The sequence below is a fragment of the Colossoma macropomum genome, unplaced genomic scaffold, assembly GCF_904425465.1.
Source record: "Colossoma macropomum unplaced genomic scaffold, Colossoma_macropomum, whole genome shotgun sequence".
In the NCBI taxonomy this organism is placed as follows: Eukaryota; Metazoa; Chordata; class Actinopteri; order Characiformes; family Serrasalmidae; genus Colossoma; species Colossoma macropomum.
The window spans coordinates 14,782,395-14,803,991 of NW_023494787.1; the positions used below are offsets into that span (position 1 = coordinate 14,782,395).

The 21,597-nt window shown below is 38.0% G+C and overlaps 2 protein-coding genes across 3 annotated transcripts; one reads left to right on the forward strand and one right to left on the reverse strand.

Moving 5' to 3' along the window:
* The first annotated feature begins 558 nt into the window (after nt 1-558).
* hdac1 (histone deacetylase 1) lies at nt 559-10,442 on the forward strand. 2 transcript variants are annotated; one of them, XM_036566209.1, is made up of 14 exons: nt 559-666; nt 2,209-2,321; nt 2,416-2,533; nt 4,329-4,403; nt 4,546-4,684; nt 5,114-5,255; nt 5,399-5,491; nt 5,578-5,686; nt 5,787-5,927; nt 6,918-7,026; nt 7,213-7,340; nt 7,953-8,111; nt 9,374-9,422; nt 9,666-10,442. In XM_036566209.1, exons 1-14 carry the CDS (start codon nt 615-617, stop codon nt 9,691-9,693), a joined length of 1,455 nt encoding a protein of 484 aa, XP_036422102.1. In that variant the 5' UTR covers nt 559-614; the 3' UTR covers nt 9,694-10,442. The 2 variants fall into 2 exon arrangements, with proteins under 2 accessions (XP_036422102.1, XP_036422103.1); XM_036566210.1 differs by having other exon boundaries at nt 7,953-8,099.
* A 2,251-nt stretch (nt 10,443-12,693) lies between these two features.
* eif3i (eukaryotic translation initiation factor 3, subunit I) lies at nt 12,694-18,837 on the reverse strand. The gene is made up of 11 exons (XM_036566211.1): nt 18,721-18,837; nt 16,568-16,660; nt 16,379-16,466; nt 16,127-16,192; nt 15,709-15,858; nt 15,146-15,273; nt 14,720-14,830; nt 14,223-14,312; nt 13,495-13,568; nt 13,086-13,178; nt 12,694-12,911 (listed from the first exon to the last, which is right to left on the reverse strand). The coding sequence occupies exons 1-11, from the start codon at nt 18,721-18,723 to the stop codon at nt 12,830-12,832; spliced, it is 978 nt and encodes a 325-aa protein (XP_036422104.1). The 5' UTR covers nt 18,724-18,837; the 3' UTR covers nt 12,694-12,829.
* Nucleotides 18,838-21,597: the final 2,760 nt, after the last annotated feature.

The window sequence follows — 21,597 nt, forward strand, 5'->3', positions numbered from 1 at the left end:
TGTAAAGTCAGAGATGATAGCTAATCTGTGCTGCACAGCTTGTGTTGGTCATCCTCTGGTCTTTCATCAGTGGTCACAGGAAGCTGCCCACACGACTTTTCTTGGTGGATTATTCTCAGTCCAGCGTTGTCACTGAGGTATTTAAAAACTCCAGCAGCAGTGCTGTGTCTTATCCACTCATACCAGCACAACGTCATTCGATGATGTCTGAGGATGAGTGGAGATTTGAGAAGTACTTCTTCGGTCTTCATGACTGAAAATTTGAGGAATGCTGCATATGCAGAAAACACTGAATCTAACATGTAAAATCTGTCATATTGAATGCAATATATTGTTTTTATGAAATACATTCATATTATTGTATTATATTAAAGTAATATAAACACTTCATCAGTATTAAGACACTTCGCGCATCACCAGGTTTTGAACTTAAAGCACCAACACTTACAAGAAGAAATCGAGCGAATAATGGAGTGAGCTGATTGGCCCAGAAGCTGAACGGTAACGCCCCATTGAAGAATTCTGGGTTGTGATTGGCGAAGATGCACTGAGGTCCCGCCTCCGAGATGCTGCGCTGCTGAAAGCCGGCGGGCCGCACAGTGACCGGAGGGAAAATGGCGCTGAGTTCGCAAGGAACAAAGAAGAAAGTTTGCTATTACTATGACGGTAAGAAACCGCGCTCGGAGCGAGGTTGTTTTATAGTTTTCACTCGCTACAGCCACGAAAAGCAAAAACTGTCCTCAGAAGCGCTTTATAAATCGCTTAGTTTTAGCCGGTTAGCCCGTTTGAGCTCGCTAGCGCAGTGTAGTTAGCTTTAGCCTGTTAGCAGAGAGCTAGTCGGAGTATGTTAGTTTATATTCGCAGCTTTATAAGGACTGATATGCTGGGCTTCATGTTTGGAGGTTATATTTATTTTTGTGGTCTACAATAACAAAAATAAAGGGTCTACTGAAGCTCCTGTTTATCGGAGGCTTTGTTAGTGTTTGTTCCTTGTTCGTGGTCAGCTAGCACGCTCGCAAATAAGAGCAGGGGTTAGCTTAGCCTAGCCTAGCTGGTTTGTTAGTTTTCCAACTCTTCTTGGAGGACTGATCATGACTGTAGTTTGTAATGGGAACCTATTCGTCTTATTTTGGTTTATGTTGGGAATTAATCCAGCTTACTTGCTGGATTTTTGGTGTAGCAGCTTCATTGTTAATGAATACAGCGCGAAGCTGAAGTCAGCTTCTTTTTTCGTATTTTCCCGTTCCACCTTAAATGGTGCAGCAGTTACGTTCCGGCGCCTCGGGTACCAGAATGTAACTGCTGCACCATTTAAGGTTGAACGGGAAAATACGAAAAAAAAGCCGATTTCGCATTCGTGAAATGCAGCTAAGCTAACGTTAGCATAGCACACATTTCTGCAGGCAAGCAGCATCAAACCGGTAGTCTACACAGAATCATATGTGAGTTTGTTCTAGTTTGTCTGGAAGTTCACTTCTAATGCAATTCAGATTTCGTCATTGAAACGTTTATGAATCATTAGACTTAATTCTACATTTTTGTATTTGATTTGTCTTATTGTTGTCGTCATTATTATTATTATTATTATTATTATTATTATTATTTATTATAGTTGTTACTCTTATCATCATCAATTTATTATCTTTAAACTCTAGATGTGGTGGTAAAATGTAGGGCTGCTCAATTATGGCAAACAATACCACGATTATTTGGGTCAATATTGAGAACGATTACTTACTTTGATTTCTTATTGACTTTGGAAACATCATGCATTTATTAAATAGACTGTTTTCCAGATTAAACAAGTTGGTCATATTCCCTTGTGGTGCACAACCCATCATGTATCAAATCTTGCGCAGTATTTGTTGTTCCTTGTCGGACTCCTTGAAACCAAAGTGTTTGGTTTTACTTTTTTTGTTGAACAAATGCTTTCTTTTTCCATCCTCATGGCTTGTGTTAAACTAAGCATGCAAAAGCCTGGCTGAGAATGAGTTCGGGCTAGTAGGGAGGAGTGAAACGCACCACTGTAAAGGGCTGCACTGGAATTATAACAAAGGACAAGACGAGAGAATCATTGTGAAATAGAATCGCAATAATCGTTTTATCTCGATGGTCTTGTTTTTCTAATCTCTGGAAGCCAAAATCGTAATTGAAAATATCGCCTTGCCCTAGTAAAATGTTTCCTACCCATTTTGTACGTTTTTCTAGGTGATATTGGGAACTACTACTATGGCCAGGGCCATCCCATGAAGCCCCACCGAATCCGTATGACTCACAACCTTCTCTTGAACTATGGGCTGTACAGGAAGATGGAGATCTATGTAAGTGGAATGTGAACGTTAAGTCTTTCACTTGCACAAGTGTGGAGTCGTAAGAGCTGGTAATCAGATTTTGCATATGTGTGTATGTTGACAGAGGCCGCACAAAGCCAATGCTGAAGAGATGACCAAGTATCACAGTGACGACTATATTAAGTTCTTGCGTTCCATCCGCCCAGATAACATGTCCGAGTACAGCAAGCAGATGCAGAGATGTGAGTAATCCATGTAAACACGTTTCAGTCTGTGGGGCAGTGATTTAAAATGTGTGTTGATTCTTGGTTCCCAAGCCTCACTCTTTTTTAACTGTTATGTTCAGTTTTGTTATCAGCTGTTTTTGATGTGTTTAAAGGCCTGCAAGAAACTGAAACTGAGGCTTTTATTAACATAGAACCCTGTTAGGGCTCTTGAAACTTTAAATTTGGAGGTCAGTCGCCAGCAGTTTTGCTAGTTGCTTAAAATACAGATTAACAGAAGTAGTGGTTTATATTCTTTTCACACAACAGTGTTTCAGAAGCTCACTTTTTAGACATCCTTAACGAGGCAGTAGATCAGTTGTGTTTTTACAGGTTGTAAAGGTTGCATTATACAGCAGTTACATACAGTTTGATTGGTCGAGAAACATTCTAGCACAGTTTTATTACAACTGCATCATAACGTTGAACACCGGTTGCTGAGTAACGACTGCTTTGCAGCGAACCAAAGTATGTTTCTTCTGTCACGCAAAATGACTAAAGAAACTGCAGTTGGCCGTTATTGATCAGAATATAATTCAACAAACGATGAGCTGTGAAATGCTTTTACAGGCTGACTGGAAAAGAGTTTCATGTTAATCTGGCAAGGACGGAAGTATTGAAAAAGCTCAGCGAGTTTTTACGGCTCTGTCCATGAGGACACAGTAAAGTTGGTTTTGCACTGGACGAGTGTTGGATATTTGACTTTGTCTCATCAATGTCCTGTGATATAGACACCCAGTAACGCTTTAGGGACCTAAAGGAAACCTACATTTTCTCACTACTGAGAAGACAGATGACTGACTAAAACCAAATATTTAAAAATGTCCATTGTTAAATTTGGCTGGACTTAATGTTTCACATCAGAAAGTTTTTAAGAGTGAGCAAATGTAGGTTTCATCAATTTTAGGTTTTTATTTCATGAGAAATTGATGAGAGAAATTCTAATATTGAGCAAATGTACATTATAAAACCATTTTTACCACACTAGCAGTAATGCAAAAGGATACTACTTTTTTTTAGTGGAAGGAATAACTGATGTTAAAGCACACTTCATTAAATGTTCAGGGCTTCTTTTGCTTTTTTTGTTTATTGTTTTTAATTTATTACCTTTTTTTTTTGTAAAACTTGTATAAAAGAAATGGAACATAATACAACCTTGAGTGTTCTTGCAAATATCACAGCCATGATGCTTGTGATGATGCAGTGCATCTCGTTCTGTTGTTTAAATAAACAGTGATGGTGGTTTCTACTGAATACCCACTGTACTAGTACTATAAAACTATTGTAGCGATGATCTTATAGATCACTTTGTTTCTGCTGTTGGTTTTAAAAATCTGGCAGTCCTGTTCTGAGGCAGCTTTTAGTAAATGTTTTAGAAGCTTTTCTAAAAATGTTTTTTTTTTTTTTATTTTATTTTTTTTCTGTGCTGCTAATCGAGGAAGATTTAAACTATTTAACCTAAAGATGTACACTAAGCACTGAAATTAGTTTTTCTTCATATGTTCTTAAATGTAAATGTTGTAGCTAATGAATTTGGCACTTAAGAGATTTCATAGATGTAGATGCATAACAGACATTTCATAACAGTTTAGTTAATGATGAATTCAGTGTTGCTGTTGAAGTGATCACTGGATAGCAAAAATGTCTGACCAGCATGCATTTGCTGTCTGGGACAGAGATGCACTGAAACGGTCTCAGAAAACTGCAGTGTGCCTTAAAAATATTGCAGTTCAGCTGTTTCACATTAATGTGACCATATAAATTTCTTTCTCAGTTAATGTCGGTGAAGACTGCCCGGTGTTTGATGGCTTATTTGAGTTCTGTCAGCTTTCAACAGGCGGCTCTGTTGGTAAGTGCATTTTTACTGGGGAGGGATTTTTAATTTATTTATTTAAGAAACTGATGAACTGTATGGGTTCTAGTAGATGACAAGCACATTGCAGATGATCGATGACTGCATTTGTTTTATAGTTTTTCTTTGTTTCATTCAGCTGGAGCTGTAAAATTAAACAAGCAGCAGACAGACATCGCTATTAACTGGGCGGGTGGCCTTCACCATGCCAAGAAGTCGGAGGCTTCTGGTTTCTGCTATGTCAATGACATTGTCTTGGCCATCTTGGAGCTGCTCAAGTGAGTCCTCTGAAGATTTTTGTTCTGGAACGGTTCTCTGAAAAATCATATTTATGCAGTTTTACTCTTGGGCCAAATGTAGACAGTCAGCCAAGACATGTTTGGTGTCACAAGTTTGCGTCTCGTTTCATATTGAAACTACAAGGTCAGTGTAGTTTAAAAGTAACGAAAGTCTGCCATCCAAAATCTTTTGGGTAACAGACTTGTTATATTAGCCTCACTAAAAAATCAGGCACCAAACATTGTCTACATTGAGAATTGGGACAGTTCTCAATTTTAAATCTATAGTAAATGACACCTTTAACATTGATTGTTCGTAATAATTTTGTACTAGTATTTTTTTTCCCCTTATAACAGGTGTAGAGACTTTGATCACTGCAGCTAAAGGTGATTATTAATACAAGGCTTTTGTTTGATACAATTTGACAGATACCATCAAAGAGTGCTGTACATTGATATTGACATCCACCATGGTGATGGAGTTGAGGAGGCCTTCTACACCACAGACCGCGTCATGACAGTGTCTTTCCACAAGTATGGCGAGTACTTCCCTGGCACAGGTGACCTCAGAGTGAGTTCCTGTTATTATTCTTTCTTCCCAGTAGATTTTGTGCTCTTGCTTTTATGCCACAGAAGGACATTTGGCTCGTTAACTTAAAGCTTCTCTAAAATGATGTGTTGACATGATTGAGGCTGATATATAATTTCTTGCAGGATATTGGTGCAGGGAAGGGCAAATACTACGCTGTGAACTACCCGCTCAGGGATGGGATTGATGATGAATCTTATGAAGCTATATTCAAACCTGTAAGATGTTATGATTATCATAAATATATTTGGTTATTATAAAGTATCAGATACAGTTTACATCTGTTTGTATGTGTCTGTTTTAGATCATGGCCAAAGTGATGGAGATGTACCAACCCAGTGCTGTAGTTCTTCAGTGTGGTGCTGATTCTTTGTCTGGGGACAGATTGGGCTGTTTTAACCTCACCATCAAAGGTCATTCACAGCACTGATTCTGTCCTTAACATTACTAATACACGTACAGTTGTTTCTGCTGTGGTTTTGTCTGTTAACACTGAACTGCTGTGCTTTGCAGGCCATGCTAAGTGTGTCGAATACATGAAGAGCTTTAACCTTCCTTTGTTGATGCTGGGAGGAGGCGGCTACACCATTAGGAACGTGGCTCGCTGCTGGACCTACGAGACAGCCGTAGCCCTGGACAGCACTATTCCCAATGGTAAGGCGATTTGGACGAATTTAGTGCAGTGAGTCATTAATGGAAAAAAAAATTCCTGAAATAATTGTTCCATTATTATGCGTGTTAAATGTGCTTTGAAGTTTATAACTATAATGCCTATTAATCTGTGAGTTGTAATTGTAAATTTTTTTTTTAAAAGAAAAGGTTTGAAGTTTTCATCTAAACAAAGCTCTCTTGCAAAATTATTTATCTTATAAATTACATGCACATGAAGGTTCTAACCTGGTTAGCCCTCTTCCTTGGCATGGGATTTCACTGCAGTGTTGGAGCAAAGTTGTATTTCTGTCCATTTAGTAATTTCTTGAATCATGCAAACCTTGGATGTCCTACGTTTTGTTTGGAGACAAAGCATAAGCAGAAATTGTGCTTAGGAGATGCTGTTCATGCATCACACTTTAGGCTGGCTTTATTTGTTGCAACTTGGGTTGCTTGAAACCAATATGAAATTAGACTGCACTTGAGTTGCATAATGTAAACTGTCCTCAAACTCAGTTGCAAGCCTCTAAACTTTGTGAAGGAAATTTCATGATACAGGCAATCAGAATGACCTTATCATGTTTAACGACATACTTTCAAGCGATCAATTTCAGTGGATAAGTGGACAAGAAAGTACGTTCACCAGCGGGTTGAATAGAAGACCCTCTTTACTCTTTATTAGACTGCTGTTTTTGTGGGATATGTGATTTGGCTAGATGAATTCTCTCCTTGTCCCTAATTGACAGAGCTCATTCATTTGAAATCCAGAGGGTGAAAATATCACATGAAAGGAGACAGAGATGGGGGCCACAATGAACATGTTGTGCTTCTAGGACAGTATGAGTGAGACAGTTGTCTGCAGTAAAGTTTTGCATCTGTTGTGTGTTTTTCCATAAATTAAATCCTTCCCATTGACTAATTGGTGTCATCAGTGGTTGGTACAGCTGTTGTATTTATGATTCAGTTTGGTGACTTTCCTCTCATTTACTTCAGAGCTTCCATACAATGACTACTTCGAGTATTTTGGACCCGACTTCAAGCTCCACATCAGCCCATCCAACATGACCAACCAGAACACAAATGACTACCTAGAGAAAATCAAGTAAGTGTATTGTATTGTATTGAATTGAATTGTGATTATGTACCGTTGCAAAGCGCGATGTAGCTTTAGCTGGTTTCACTTTGGTTTAGACGTTTGTACTTGATCCTGGTTAACTTGTGGAAGAGGAGCAGAGACTTAATCTTAAATCTGATCGAGTCACCTATCTTTCTCTTTGTCTGTATCTAGGCAGCGTCTGTTCGAGAACCTGCGCATGTTGCCTCATGCTCCTGGAGTGCAGATGCAGGTGATCCCAGAGGATGCTGTGCAGGAGGACAGTGGTGATGAGGAAGATGACCCAGACAAACGCATTCCTAGTGAGTGCTACTTACTTTCTTTTCTTTTAAGTCCTTTTTCTTTTTCCCTTACGTTTTATCTTGTACATTGGGTCTTGTGAAGGATTTTTAACTGGTCTTTACACTACTCTTGAAGACTGTAACTGACATGCACTTTGGTGAATTCTAACTTTTCTCCATAATTAAACACACAAAGGTAAACAAAGGTCATCGTCGGGTCATCACCCTTTACCTCTTGCTACAAAATGAACACAAACCCAGCCAAGCTTGTTAAATTAATTTGTACCCTGTGGGAAGGTGCGCCTGAGAAAAGTGTTTGCTCCCTCAGGTGCTCCCCCTGAGAAAAGTGTTTGCAAACAAAGCTGCTGCAATGGAACAAATGCAGTCAGCTCACTCTGGAACTTTCTTAAGCAATGCTGTGCAGTTCACACTATAAAGAACTGAACACAGTTGGAAGACGTTTGGAGGGGTCGGGTGACTAAGTAATTTTGTTGCCAAAATTGGGACCTTGCCCCCAGAACTCGGCTGGGTGATGTACTTCATGAGACTGAGATTATATACCTGTTACTGGGTGTCTTTACATTGGCTGTTGACCAGTTCTCTAATTTGAAAACAAATGTGTTCCTTCACCAGTCCGTGCTCATGATAAGCGGATAGCCTGCGACGAAGAGTTCTCAGATTCTGAGGATGAAGGTCAAGGCGGCCGCAGAAACGCAGCAAACTACAAGAAGTCTAAACGGGTGAAGACTGAAGAAGACAAGGATGGGGAAGAGAAGAAAGGTGAGCAGACAGGTACAGCTGACTGCACTTCACCTTCATCAGCTAGACTCGCTACACTTGTTAACCAGGTTACCTCTAGTCTCATAAGCCAGGCTTCCCTTAATTTGGCTAAGAACTGCCTACTTTGATAGGAAGGGGCCCATTTGACTGACATGGAAAATAACCAACTACAGACTATTTTAGCATGATGTTTAGAGGTGATGATTTTACAAAACAGGGCCCCAAAACAAGACTGTGCACCAAATTGGTATGTGTCAGCAAACATGGAGATATTGTCTTTAAAAGCTACTAAATGCTTCAAAGGAAGCAGGTGTTTCCCTTTTTTCCTCTTACCAAAACTTGCCTGTTTTCTCAAATTTGATTAGAGACAAACCTTTTAGTTATTTATTCAACCTCTCCTTTTGCTCACTTGAGCTGTGGAACACGTCCCAGAGAAGGTATCCTTTCATAGTGAGTTAACCCGTTATATAATGTTGCTATAGTTGCAGTAGTTACCTCTGAACCAAAGTTGGTCTTCTAAGCCAAGAATCATGTATGCACTTGAGTTTGCTTAGTAACACTGCTTTTTAACAAGGCATTGTACCCTAAGACAGAAATTGCCTATTCATGCCCATCAAGTCAAATTATGATGGATGTTGGCTGACCAGATGAGTTAATAGTGTTTTGTACACAGTATAGTGCTGTTAATTTGTTTCTGAAATCAGCTCAGGTAATGTAAATGTAGAAAAACTACCATGATTTGCTGAATCGTTATGATCTGTATGCAGTCAGTGTCACGCGAGTGTTGGAGACAAATGGAATAGACCAACTGCACTAACTTTTAATGTTACTATTTATTAATTTATAATGATGACTATATACTGTACAGATGACACATAACAACCTCCAGTGGGAACCAAATGAAAATGAACAAAATATTGCCAAACTGCTGTGTTGGCAGCCCTCTTCTTTTTGCTTTATACCAAAAAGCGTCTCATGTACCGGAGTCGCTTAGCCTCATTTACGTGTTCCCCTGTTTTCAATGCAAAATGTACATCTGTTAGTCTTTCCACGTGGTGTTCAAAGTATGTATGTAACGAATTAGTTGCTGTTTTGTTTGTATGATCTATAAGTGCAGTCTTTTCTAATTTAAATTATATTTCTGTAATATTAATCGTCAGTCTGAGGCTCTTCAGTGTTTAAGATAATTTGTCATGTTTACCACTTGGTTCTGAAAAGCATGTTGTTTACCTGCCTGAAGTGCAGTATGTGATGCATGTTTTCCTATCTTGTAGACGTGAAGGAGGAGGAGAAAACTCCAGAGGAGAAAATGGACACAAAGGGGTAAGACTACAATGTATACTAGAATATGTGCCACCCTCTCCAAGTTATCCCAGTATAAATATTTGATTTGGAAATCAAAGTAGCTAACAAATGTAAGTGTACATGTGGTGGAAAGGCTATCTGGTCATGTAATGATGTATTTGGTAGTTATTGAGGATTGTTTTGGCACAAGAAAAGAATTGTGTGGAGTCAGTACTAATAGTCCCTTTTTTGTTTCTTTTTTTTTGTTTGTTTTTTTTGAAGGCCAAAAGAAGAGTTGAAAACAACTTGAGACCGCAACCGAGTCCAAATGGATGGATGCATGAACTTAAGTTGTCCTACACCCTATGTTACCCCACACACACACACACACACACACATATACACACACAATCTTGGCTGCAAAGCTGAAGACTGTAAATTATTTTCTAAGACTCATTTTACTATTTGTATTCTTAATGAGCGGTATAAAGGTTTTTTGCATTACAAATGTGAATTGCAATGTAAGATGTATGTTTTCCTTCCCCCTTCTTTTTGTGCTTTTAATAAAGTTAGCAACTTTTCACTGTCTACCAAAAGTAGCACATCAATCAAACAGGACCAGAAATAGTAGTTAGAGTTGGTGGTCATTAGCTTTCCCCAGCAGGGAGGCCTCACCTCTAAGTTATTTTAAATCATGGACTTGAATGCATACTTACACACATCCCTTTCCTTTATTAGGTCTTGTTTTTTTTGTGTGGATGCTGTTCCCTGCCAGTGTCCTTTACCTCATTTTTAAGAGATGAAAAATGTTTGTTTTAATGACGGTGTCTGTGTTGATGGCTTGGCTCTGAATCTCTTCCCTGGTCCATTTGGGACGTGGAGAAAGACTTGCGTTGTTGCTGTTAGACTCCAGATTCCTTCCTATTGTGGCTATGCCAGCAAGTCAGCGGCACTTCTGGCCAGATATAGCAGTTTAGAGTTCCAGAGTTCAGTGGTTTTGAAATGTCCGTATTATAACAATGCCTTTGGTAAAGTAAATAAAGAGAATGGTATCTCTCATGTCTGTTGTTCTGTAGCTTTCATTATCTATAGCAGGGGTCACAAAGGGCTGGTTTGGCTGCAGCCAAGCAGAAGCCCACCTCATATGTAGTCAGCTGTTGGAAACTGAGGCTGACTGATTAAATAAGTGGAATAAGGTGCTTCTGTTTGACTGGAATGCCAGAACCTGCAGATAATATAGGAGATCCCTGATCTACAGCGTGCACCACTGCAATATTGTCAAAGTCTGTCAATATAGTGTTGAACACCACAGTCCTAAAAAGGGCTGCACGATAAATCGTATTTTTTATCGTTATCGCGATATGAGTTTAGTTAGAGCGGCGATGACCGAACAGATCAAACGGGATTACCTCATGCACGCAGCGCCAAAGAGACGTCGGCCCTGACGTCATTACGTTACCGGCACAAACCGTTACAAGCCTGCTTCTCTGCGCTGGGACTGAACCTGCTCTCCCACTCGAGAGGCGAGTAACTTCGCCATTCAAGGCTCGGAGACCTTAAAATATCGACCCAAAACTCAGCTTTGATAGAAACTCGACTGAAACCAGCGCGCAGCAAAGGAGAAAACGCGGAGCACACAGGCTAACGCTGTTTTCTGCTGGCCAACTGAGCTGCTGAAGCCTGCTACCTTACGCCTCCCAGAGTCCTTCAAAATAAGAGTCCCTGGACCAACTAAACACGGTGCCTAACTACTCAACCAAAAGCAAGAACGTTATTTTAAAAGTAAATACAACCCGGAGTGTCTGACACCACACTATTTAACTCAACAAAGAAACAAGAATAGTACTGGTTCTTGTTTGTCTGTATTAAAAAAGCAAATAATAAATATTTGGTTTTGTAGCCTTTTATAGAAAAAGCCGTTGAGGTGAGGCTCACTGTTTCATAGCCCTTCAGTAGTTCAGTAAGTAGTATTTCGTTTCCTTTTATGTTACAGAATAGTAATGGTACGTTTGTAATTTTGATTTTTTTTTTTGTGGTTAGATTTCTTTTTACACCGCCCCAAAAAAAATGCCAGCATTTGCGTTACATCCAGCTTTACATCGGTTCTCATATCGTCATCGTGATATTCAACAGCTTTATCGCATTTTATGTCAGTGTCGTGCAGCCCGTCCTCCTTACAAACAGCAGCCTTTAGATTGATTTGCCTATTTATGCAGTCGTTTCATAAATCATATCCATCATATAGGTGCACCTTTGTAGAGTTTCAGTTACTAGCTAACCCACCTGTTGCTGCAGTTTATCGGCCAGTCTGTACACCCTTTATTAATGGAAAGGACCACCGCTGACTAGGTGGTATTTGGATGGTGGATCATTCTCAGCACAGTAACACCAGTATGGTGGTGTATCTAGCACAGTGGTTTTCCTGCGATTTTAAACATTGTTCTTTCTGGGTCAGAATATGGGGCATCTACCTACCAATAAAATATTCAATCAACAATACTGATGTGGTCAGAAAGTGATTAAGGATCAAGGATTATTAATTGTAAAAGTGAAACCTTGCTGTTGGCATGTAAGCCTCAATATGGCGAGCATGTCCAAACTTGTGAAATGTTTTATAAACCAAGCCAACTATTTTGTTTGCCACAAATAGACACAATTCTTCTACTAGTCAATAGCCTTTTTCTTGCAACACCAAATGGTTTTGCTCTTGAGCAAGAAACTGTGAACTAGCTAATTCAACTCAGATCTATTATTCAGCCTTTCCAACTGAGAGTAGCTTAATGTCTTTTTGGTAGGAGTCCAGGGCAACCGTCAGTGTGACAATGGTGCCTATTAGTAGAAGAATTTCAGTTGTCATGTTTTTGTATATTATTTTATAAGTGTACAGTGTTGAAAAACCCTGCTGCTGCAGCCCCTAATTGTGATCCTGGAAAGTCCACCTGTACGGTAGGTGTTTCTGATAAAACGGCCAGTCAGGGCAGGTATGCTGAAACTAGCAATATATATAATTCACTGCAGTTTTTTGTAATACATGCCATCAGAGGCTGCGTAAAAAAGGACATACTTGTAGACATACTATCCATGTTTCTGTGTGATACATTATGCATATCATTTAAACAAGTTCAATGAAATTTCCTGTACTTAAATATATATTAAGCACAGCACAAAATCATGCAAAACTGACAACTAATAAACCCAATAATAAGGAAGACCACAAAGGCATGTCTGCATATCAAACTCAGTTTATTTAGAATATTTGATTTATTAAATACACTGTGGAATATGATAGACACTGCTGGCAATGTCTTTATTAAACTGAGCTTAAAAAACAGGCTGCATCTGTGACAGATGAAGCCCATGATGGGATTTGACTGATGTTCGGATGTTACTCAGGTGGACAGCTGGCGATGTGACCAAGGAGTCAGGAATGCTACTGGTGATAGAATTTAGGCCTCAAGCTCGAAGTCAAAGTATTGAGGATCGAAATAATGAATTCTGACGTAGCCGTCCTCTCCTCCGCTGCTGTAACTGTAAGACAAAATGCAAAAAAAAAAAGACACTTGTTAAATTATTTATCATTGTAGTGATATTCGTGCAGTTCTGTCCACTGAAAGCACATTTTATGTGAATAAGACGCTTATTCACCTTTGTGTGGCGTTAGCAAAGGCAGTTTACACAAAGAAAAAAAGGAAAAATAAACACCTTTTCCCATCTGGGTGGAATGCCACACAGTTGATGGGTCCGAAATGGCCCTTCACTCTTCCAAACTCCTCTTCATAGGCTGCATGGAAAAACCTGCAGGGAGTACAATGTGTTAGTCATGGGACCAGAACACAGGACTAACAGTGCACAAAGGAAGCAAACAGATAAAAAACCAAAACAGCAGGATGATTTTTATTTTCTGACCCACTTATTTGTTAAAAGACCAATGATGACTGGTTATATTTTAAATCATATTTTTAAACTAGACTGATGATTATATTTGAACAATAGTTCAAAGTAATATCTGATCTCAAACAATGCAACTATGCATTTCTTATATAATGAATGGCAATTTATCAGAACAGAAAAATGGTTTGGGCTTTGTCTATTTCCCCAAAAACAAACCAACCTAGCCTCAAATTTTCCAATCCTAGTAGAAGTGGTTGTGACTTCCATGGCCTCCTGACCTCCTCCCATGACCACCTGAAGCCAATACAGCACAGAGTTAAGATTGAAAGCCATACATACAATTTTATTTACATTCCTGCTGAAAGAAGAGAGAACACAACTGCTCAAATCCTGAAGTGATATGATTTTTCACAAAATATCAAGACTCGCTTAATGCAGTCGCTTCTGATGCAAAAGGCAGAGTTTGCTCCAAACAAAAGCTTTACTTTCTTCTAGTGAATGAAATAACCAGAGATGTGACGAAGAGGGATTCACTGTTTTTCACTCATTTTCACTCATTTCATATTTTCCTAATTTATGATGTAAACACAGACCCCACACTGAGTAAAATCAAGATATTGATTATCAAGATAAAGTCAACATACTGAGTAAACATATAAAAGCCAAAATCATTTTGTGATGTCACGAATTTGGCTTCAGCCTTAAAGACTGGTTTTGCTGTCATGCAAATGTTACTTCAGTATATTAGCTCCCACCAAAGTTCACTCAAACACTGCTCAAATACACACAGATTTGACCCTAAAACAGGTTCAACAAACTATCCCACTGAAGTAAAAGATCAGAATAAAAGAACCTGAAAAGTCTTTTGTTAAAGAGAGTTGAGATGAATCAATAATTTCACAATAGACAAAAAAGAGCACAGTAAACACTGGACTTAAAATATCTTACATGATCCATGATGGGCGAGATGGCGGCAGAGTTCACAGGTCGTTCAGTCTTGAAGGTTTTAATGTGGTCTAGTGATGTTGTATCAAACAGCTGTGTAGAAAGAGGCAGCATGTCAGCGTGTCTACATTCATGGCTTCCTAACATGTTTGCTAGATATGTTAAAAAGGCTCACTCGAATTATAATATCTGTCCAATCAACAAACATTTTTGATATTTTCTTGTTTTCAAAAGTGACTACTGCATATTCAGAGCAAAACTGGACACATTTATTCAAATATTTAACTCTGATATCTTTGTAAAAACCTGTATGATATAACGTTTCAGGTGAAATGTCATCATGAAATTTTCAAATAATATAAAAGCTGCCAATTCTACCAATTTTTAAAACTGTATAAAGAAATGAAAATGTACTGAAAGTAATGAATAAAAGGGATTATAAAGGTTTTGATATGACAACAATATTTTACAATAAAGACCTTCCACCCTTCTTAACTGACCTTAGCAGAGCTGTCTTTGGAGGCTGTGATGAACATTGTTAGATCTATAGACGTCTGGATGTCGTTGATCTGCTTAGTGTGCTCCCTCACCTTCTTCAGAATCTCCCCAGACTGCAAACACAAATGAAACACCATTAATGGATACACCAAGGCTACACTCAGACAGCAGCCTGCAGTGGTCCAATCAGACTGGCCTAATCAGACTGGCCTTTACTTGATGGTATTTTTGTGTTCAGAAAGTTTTATAAGCACATTGTTGATGAGTTGATTATTTGTTTTATGATTTATACACAACATGATTATCTGAAACAATAACTAAGCATATATGACCTGAACTGAATCTTGTTACATGCTCATCTTTTGTTTATTCCTAGAGTTAAAAAAAATGAAAATAGAAAAAAAAACAACAAAAACAACAGAGCTGACCTTAGCACTGAACTGGTTGATTTCTCCATTTTCGTGTCCAGCAATGACAAACTCTCCCAGAGGCCCCCACACCGCACTCGTGATCTTTGATTCGCTGCATGGCACTGACAGATATGGCTGGTTGTCCTCTGATAGGGCCAAAAAATAAAAATACAATTAAACTAGAAATGCATGATCAGAATCAACCAAGAATCAGCAAATTTGTGCTCCAAATGTTTTAATTTATATATATAATTCTGATAACTGTTTATAATTTTATAAGGTAAATGACGAGCCATGTACAAAATATACCATAACTATGCCTGAGTCACTGTGATAAACAGCTAGCTTCCTCTTATTTTTGACGTAGCACTTATTTATTTTTCATTAAAACAATTTTAAATGCCAGTCTGGCACACTAAAGACCAAATGATGTTATTTATATTGCAATTTCTGGCACAGTTACTAATATTTCTGTTCTGATAAGACCTTTTCCACTGACTAGTAAAGTGATCAATGCACACTTAGCAAACCATGTCAGAAATAATATTACTGTAGTGCTGACATAAGGAAACCATGTTTACCAATCTGTTGGGGGTCTCGCAGATCAAAAAAGTTTAGATAGCACTGGTAGCCCATCTGTTTGTCGGTGGAGAACATGATGATGTTTCCGCTGAAGTCAAAGCCACACGTCCTCACTGCTGAGTTGGTCTCAAGCATGATTAGTTGTTTACCTGAGGGTAACAGTGCAAATGTCACTCAGGAGGACCTTACGGTTTCATGAAGGTAAATAACATTTCCAGCACACACACAGCTACAGCACAATACAACCATAAGAACAATCCAATAATACATCACTTTGTGTTTGCACATTTAAAAAATAAACAGGCCTATCAACACTGGTGATTATTTTTCTATTTATTTGTCCAATTCCACATGAGTGTCAGTCAGTACAGGATGACAAGGTGAGGAAACTGTATTTGAGGTTCTGGATTAACTAACCTGTCTCACAGTCCCAGAGCCTGCAGCTGTTATCAGCCGACCCAGTCAACACGTTCTTTGTATCCCCTTTAAAATGTGTTAAGGTGAACATTTACAGGAAAAGGTTCAAAAACACAGGATTATATCGAAACTATACACATGAATAAAAGTCAAAACGCAAGACAGTAATTTCACTCAGAAAATGCTGCAACAAATCTAAACTGCCGGCAATAAACAGCGTAAAAATGTAGGAGAATCTGCAGTAAAGGATACAATCAACATCCACACACCAAACTGCTCCGGAGTGGCCATTGTAAGTGCCCAGCCTCTCCCCATTCACAGAGTACCAGACGTTGACAAACTGAAAGAAAACGTAAATCATTTTTTTAACAAATAATGAGTGCAATAAAAGGTTATAAATGCTTTGGAATAAACAGGGCACTTAGACTTTTCTCTACTTACCTGGTCTTTGGCTACAGAGAACAGCAAGTCCCCCTCTCTGTTGTATTTAATTTGAGTGATGGACCTCTCATGGCCCTGTAACAGGATTGGTTTCTGCACAGAGCAAAGTTAACATGGGTCAGTCAGTGTAATAACACACGAAAAACCAGTAACTAAAAATAAAACACAGAGACAACAATATGGCCATGGCATTACAATTTAACACTAAAAACAGCATGTCAGCATCCTGAACAGCCAGGAAGACGCATTACTGTAGGTATTTGTAGCCATGAGAAAACCATTAGCAGAATTACAGTTTAGACTGATAATATACACTAATAACATCTCACTATAGTAAAAATCTGTTATGGGTAACAGTAGTAAAGTGGAACCTTAACAAGAGCTAGCTAGCAAAACATAACCATAATTTTACACGTCACCAATTCTATTTCTAAAAAATATACATAAATTAGGCAAAAAATACTTTAACTTATGTGTAATTCCTTATTTCTGCCTTATTTGTATCTATTTTTCTGTTTTTATTTCTGCCTAATATATGCAAGTTTATGTGCAATTATATGTCTTGCTACTCCAACACTGATTTTCCTTTCGGATCAATAAAGTTCTATCTATCTATCTATCTATCTATCTATCTATCTGTCTATCTCTGATGCATTCTTTAAAATATTAAATAGTGAACAGTAAGATTTAGCCACGTTATCCTAAATGTGATGTTTACGCTGATACTGAATAACAGACTTAAAGGGGAACTCCACCAATTTTCCATAATTTATTTTTTAATTGAATTGTTAAGATGTAAAGAAAATCATTCAGAGTGTTTTGAGGTGAAATGCTCTGTTCTAGTAAAACTTACTCTAAACTACCAGACAAAACTGTTCACAGTGATGGTGATAGGAACCAGGCGTCCAAAACGTTCAAAACGTTCAATGCCTCCAAAAGTTCCCTCACAGATAGGTATTACAGAAATAGTTAAAAATACACTGACTGTTGCCTGAGACAGTGTCTTACGACAGTTTAGAAATTCTGGTTAAAAACATATCCTTAAAAACACATTCACAGCAAAGTGGTACATGTAGGGTGGCGTAAGGCAAAACACCATACAAAGAAAACTTTTTTTGGTTTTTACCATCATCAATATTACACATAAAACCTCAGAAGACACGTATAGGTTCACTAGTGGCTTTGGACAGTAAATAAAATGGATATACTGGTGTTGTAGACATCATGACCCCTGGTTCCCATCACCACCACTGTAAATAAGTCTGTTTCTCTAGAATGGAGCATTTCACATCAAACCACTCTCAATAACTTTTCTTTACATCTCAATCACTAAATTATGCAGAAATCTTCAGGGAAAATTGGTAGAATTCCCTTTTAACATCTGGACGTTTTCACATAAATGAAGCAATGAAGGTCCCATCGCAGAGCTGCTAGAGCTCATCTTTTGTAGGACATGGGTTTGATTACTATGTCTACACGAAGAAAGAAAGAGAAGCAGCGCATACAGCGGTTTACACATCCATGTTAACAGCGATGGAGAGATTAATTTCCCACATGAAACATCCCTAAATAATGATGAGGTGAAGGAAGATGTTCTGCGCTTAACGGCGCCGCTGACTGAACAAAACTCCCGAATTTACAAACATTTTCTCTTCTGCTCTTCTGGACACAGAATTAAATTTCAGTATGTTCGCATTACTGAACCATGAAAACGTCAACAACAGCGAGCTAACTTCGCGGCTGCAGTGCTGAGGAACACAGATAGCCGAGCTAGCGTTAGCTAGGTTGGCTAACTCGCCCCACACCGCTATGCTAACGCTAAGTTACCTCAGCAAATTCATGAAGTCACGTCACATCGCGAAAAAGCGTATTTACCTCTGTAACCCGACTAAGGTTTACGTTATCACACAGTTAGCATCACCGGTCTCTTACTAAGTAATTCAGTAGCTTAATACCTGAAAAGCTAAGCGGTTAGAACGTAGCTGCAACACAATTTAAGGTGGAACGGAACAATTCGAGTAAGAGGCTGACTTCAGGTAGCCGCTTAGCTAAAGCGCTACTGGGTTTATTCTGGTCATTTATCTGTCAGTACGGCGCTTTTGCGCTACTGGACATACTCGTTTTTAATTATTGACCATGAGTCTGTTTCTCACCATCGCTGTTGATTCTCCTCTTTTCTCTTTTTTAAAAAAACGACGGGAAGAAAATCTACGACACGCGAGCCGCGTGCAACCGGCAACGAACAAGGACCAACCCGCGCCAACAGAGGGAGCAACTTCCGTCCGCTCGTGGGGCCACAATTCAAAATACAAGCTTTTAAAATGTTATTTATTATGAGAAAATGAGGAGCTCATCTATATAAACATTAATATGATAACAACAGCACTTAGGGAATTGTACAATATAGATATGAAGTAAAATTGGGAGATTCGAATTATCACTACATAAATAAAACTAAAGCTAAAAAATGATTGCACTTTTTCAAAACAGCTCAGTGACCTGTACAATATCAAACAAAATAGGGGGAAATAACGGCTTTGTGTCTCTGCAAACTGTGCCTCCACACGAGTTCAAGGTATCTACACTACGATTTAGTGTGACTGAGAACAAAAATTATACCCAGGTGTACAACATGAATATAAAATAAAATTGTGGGAAATTGTGTCTACATCGCAAGTAGGTGCAGATCAATTATTATTATTATTATTATTATTATTATTATTATTATTAATAATAATAATAATAATAATAATAATGTTTATTTATATAGCACCTTCATACATTAAAAATGCAGCTCAAAGTCCTTCACAATACAAAGTAAAAACAGAGAAAGAAAAGATAATGAAGAATAAAAACAAAATATAATAAACAAATAGTAATTTTATATTAATAAATACAATTAAAAATCACTGGATAAAAGTGTAAATAAAAATAAAAAAAATAAAAATGCAATTAACAAGAACATAAAAATAACAGTAAATTTCCAGTAAAAACAAAGAAAACAATAAAAAAAATAGTTAACCGCTAAATAAAGAAATAAGTTTTTAACTGTTTTTTAAAAACATTGACAGAAGGAGCCTGACGGATGTTTATTGATAATGCATTCTAATAAACATCTGTCAGGCTCCTTCTGTCCCGGTGTACAACATGAATATAAAATAAAATTGTGGGAAATTGTGTCTACATCACAAGCAGATGTCCATTTTTTCCAGTAGATTATTTTCCCTCAGAAAGAGATCAAATGTTAGATGAAGAACAGGTATCATCAAATTGTAAAATAAAAGATAAAAAAAGTGTTAAAGACAAACACAGAAAACTCCTGATAGTAACATAATTGACAACTCCCTGCCAAATTGTTTGTTACAAATCAACATTGTTCAGGCTCACTTTCTTTTGACATCTATGCTGTATTAAATCACATTAAAAAAACAGTTATCCACCTAGTTTTATTGTAATTTAAACTGTATTTATCTCTTCTTTGAGTAGTTGATATTTTATCTAGAAGAGAGGGACTTTTATGTAGACAACTTTTACTCCGAGGACGTGGAAACCCCTTTGTGGAGCAGAATGACAATAATAATTGTTATTATTTTACAGACAAATAGAAAAAAATGCTTCTTTGGGAATTTTTTTTATTTTTTTATTAATCTGCTCTTTTGCAGGCAGGCAAAGGAAGTCATGAAGATCAGATATTATTAGACATATTAGAACTCATTCAGAAATGTAGATTTTTTTTCTCACAACAGCACCCCTGCTGGAGAGGAAGAGTTTTACCTTGGTCTGCAGTAAAACCTTTTAAAGCTGGGACAACAGGGAAATACTGGAAATACACTGTAAATGATTTAACTTGTTAAACATTTGTTTACATGCTAATAATATAATATTAATACTGTACATATTAAGTTGTAGCTCCCCGTTGCTGGTGTACACTTAGAAACTGTAGCCCATCGTTTAGCCCTTGATCAGAGATTAGTGTCTGACCACAGAGCTGCTCTGGGCTGGATATTTTTGGTTGGTGGTCCACTCTTAACCTAGCAGTGACACTGACATGTTTAAAAACCCCAGAAACACCACTGAGGCTGATACACATATACATATGACTCACCACCCAAATAATATCTGGACAGCAGTGGTTCTGGGGTCAGAAATTGACCAGTGATGAATGTGATAGAGTTGGGCTGATACACAGATTGGCTTCAGTCTGTAATTGTACACCTTTGAAGTGGATTTAGATGGTAAACGGACCTCAAAGAGTGGTCAGTGAGTCGAAGTACAAGATGTTCTAATAAAGTGCACAGTGAGAGTATATTCACTGTACATTCATTTAAACACAGCTGTAATGTAATTTGTGTTTTATAGCTTCTAATTCTCCTTAGGTAGAGATGTGTATTTGAAGAAAGTCGTATTTCTTCTGCAGAGACCTTTGGATTTTTATAGGTGCTGTGGGTTTAGTAAACTTTTATTTAGTAATTATTTTATTTGCCAATCAGAAGCATGAAACCAATGTCAATGTTGTGTTTACTGGTTTCTGTCCTCCAGACCAGTCATATTAATAGGCCTTTTCTCTCACCAGTGTATACTATTCATCAGGGTTCCACACTGCTAAAGCAAAACCATCCATCCTTTATGATGATGTGTGTAAAGGCTGCATTAATTAGGGCCTCAACTGGGAACAACAGTACTGTGCAAAAGTCCTAGCCCATCTTTCATTTATTTCATTTCCAGTCAAAATGGTCATTAAGAACAATGTATTCATTTTTCAGGAGATATTTCTGAGGACACTAGATATTGTATTAGGAAGGAAGGAAAATAAGTGAAAGAAACAGGGGTTTTCAAAACTGAAGCTCAAAAAATTATTAAAACATACAGAGAAAATAGGACTCCTAACTGTCATGGAAGACCTGGTCCCACCAGAACTGCCCCATCAGATAAACAGCACTTAAAACTCTTATCTTTGAGAGAGAGGAGAAAATCAAGCTGCTTCAGATCAGAAAAAATCCACAGGTGTTTCTGTCCATCCTTCCACTGTG

Excerpts from the sequence above, each read along its gene's own strand:
- eif3i (XM_036566211.1), bottom strand. Across the intron at positions 15,274-15,708 it reads GCGAGACCCCCAACAGATTG|AGGACAACCAGCCATATCTG; the intron begins GTAAACATGGTT and ends TGGCCCTATCAG. Across the intron at positions 13,569-14,222 it reads TCTCGCCCATCATGGATCAT|GTGGTCATGGGAGGAGGTCA; the intron begins GTAAGATATTTT and ends TATTGGCTTCAG.
- hdac1 (XM_036566209.1), top strand. The coding sequence starts at position 615 with ATGGCGCTGAGTTCGCAAGGAACAAAGAAGAAAGTTTGCTATTACTAT. Across the intron at positions 5,256-5,398 it reads CTGGCACAGGTGACCTCAGA|GATATTGGTGCAGGGAAGGG; the intron begins GTGAGTTCCTGT and ends AATTTCTTGCAG. Across the intron at positions 7,027-7,212 it reads GACTACCTAGAGAAAATCAA|GCAGCGTCTGTTCGAGAACC; the intron begins GTAAGTGTATTG and ends GTCTGTATCTAG.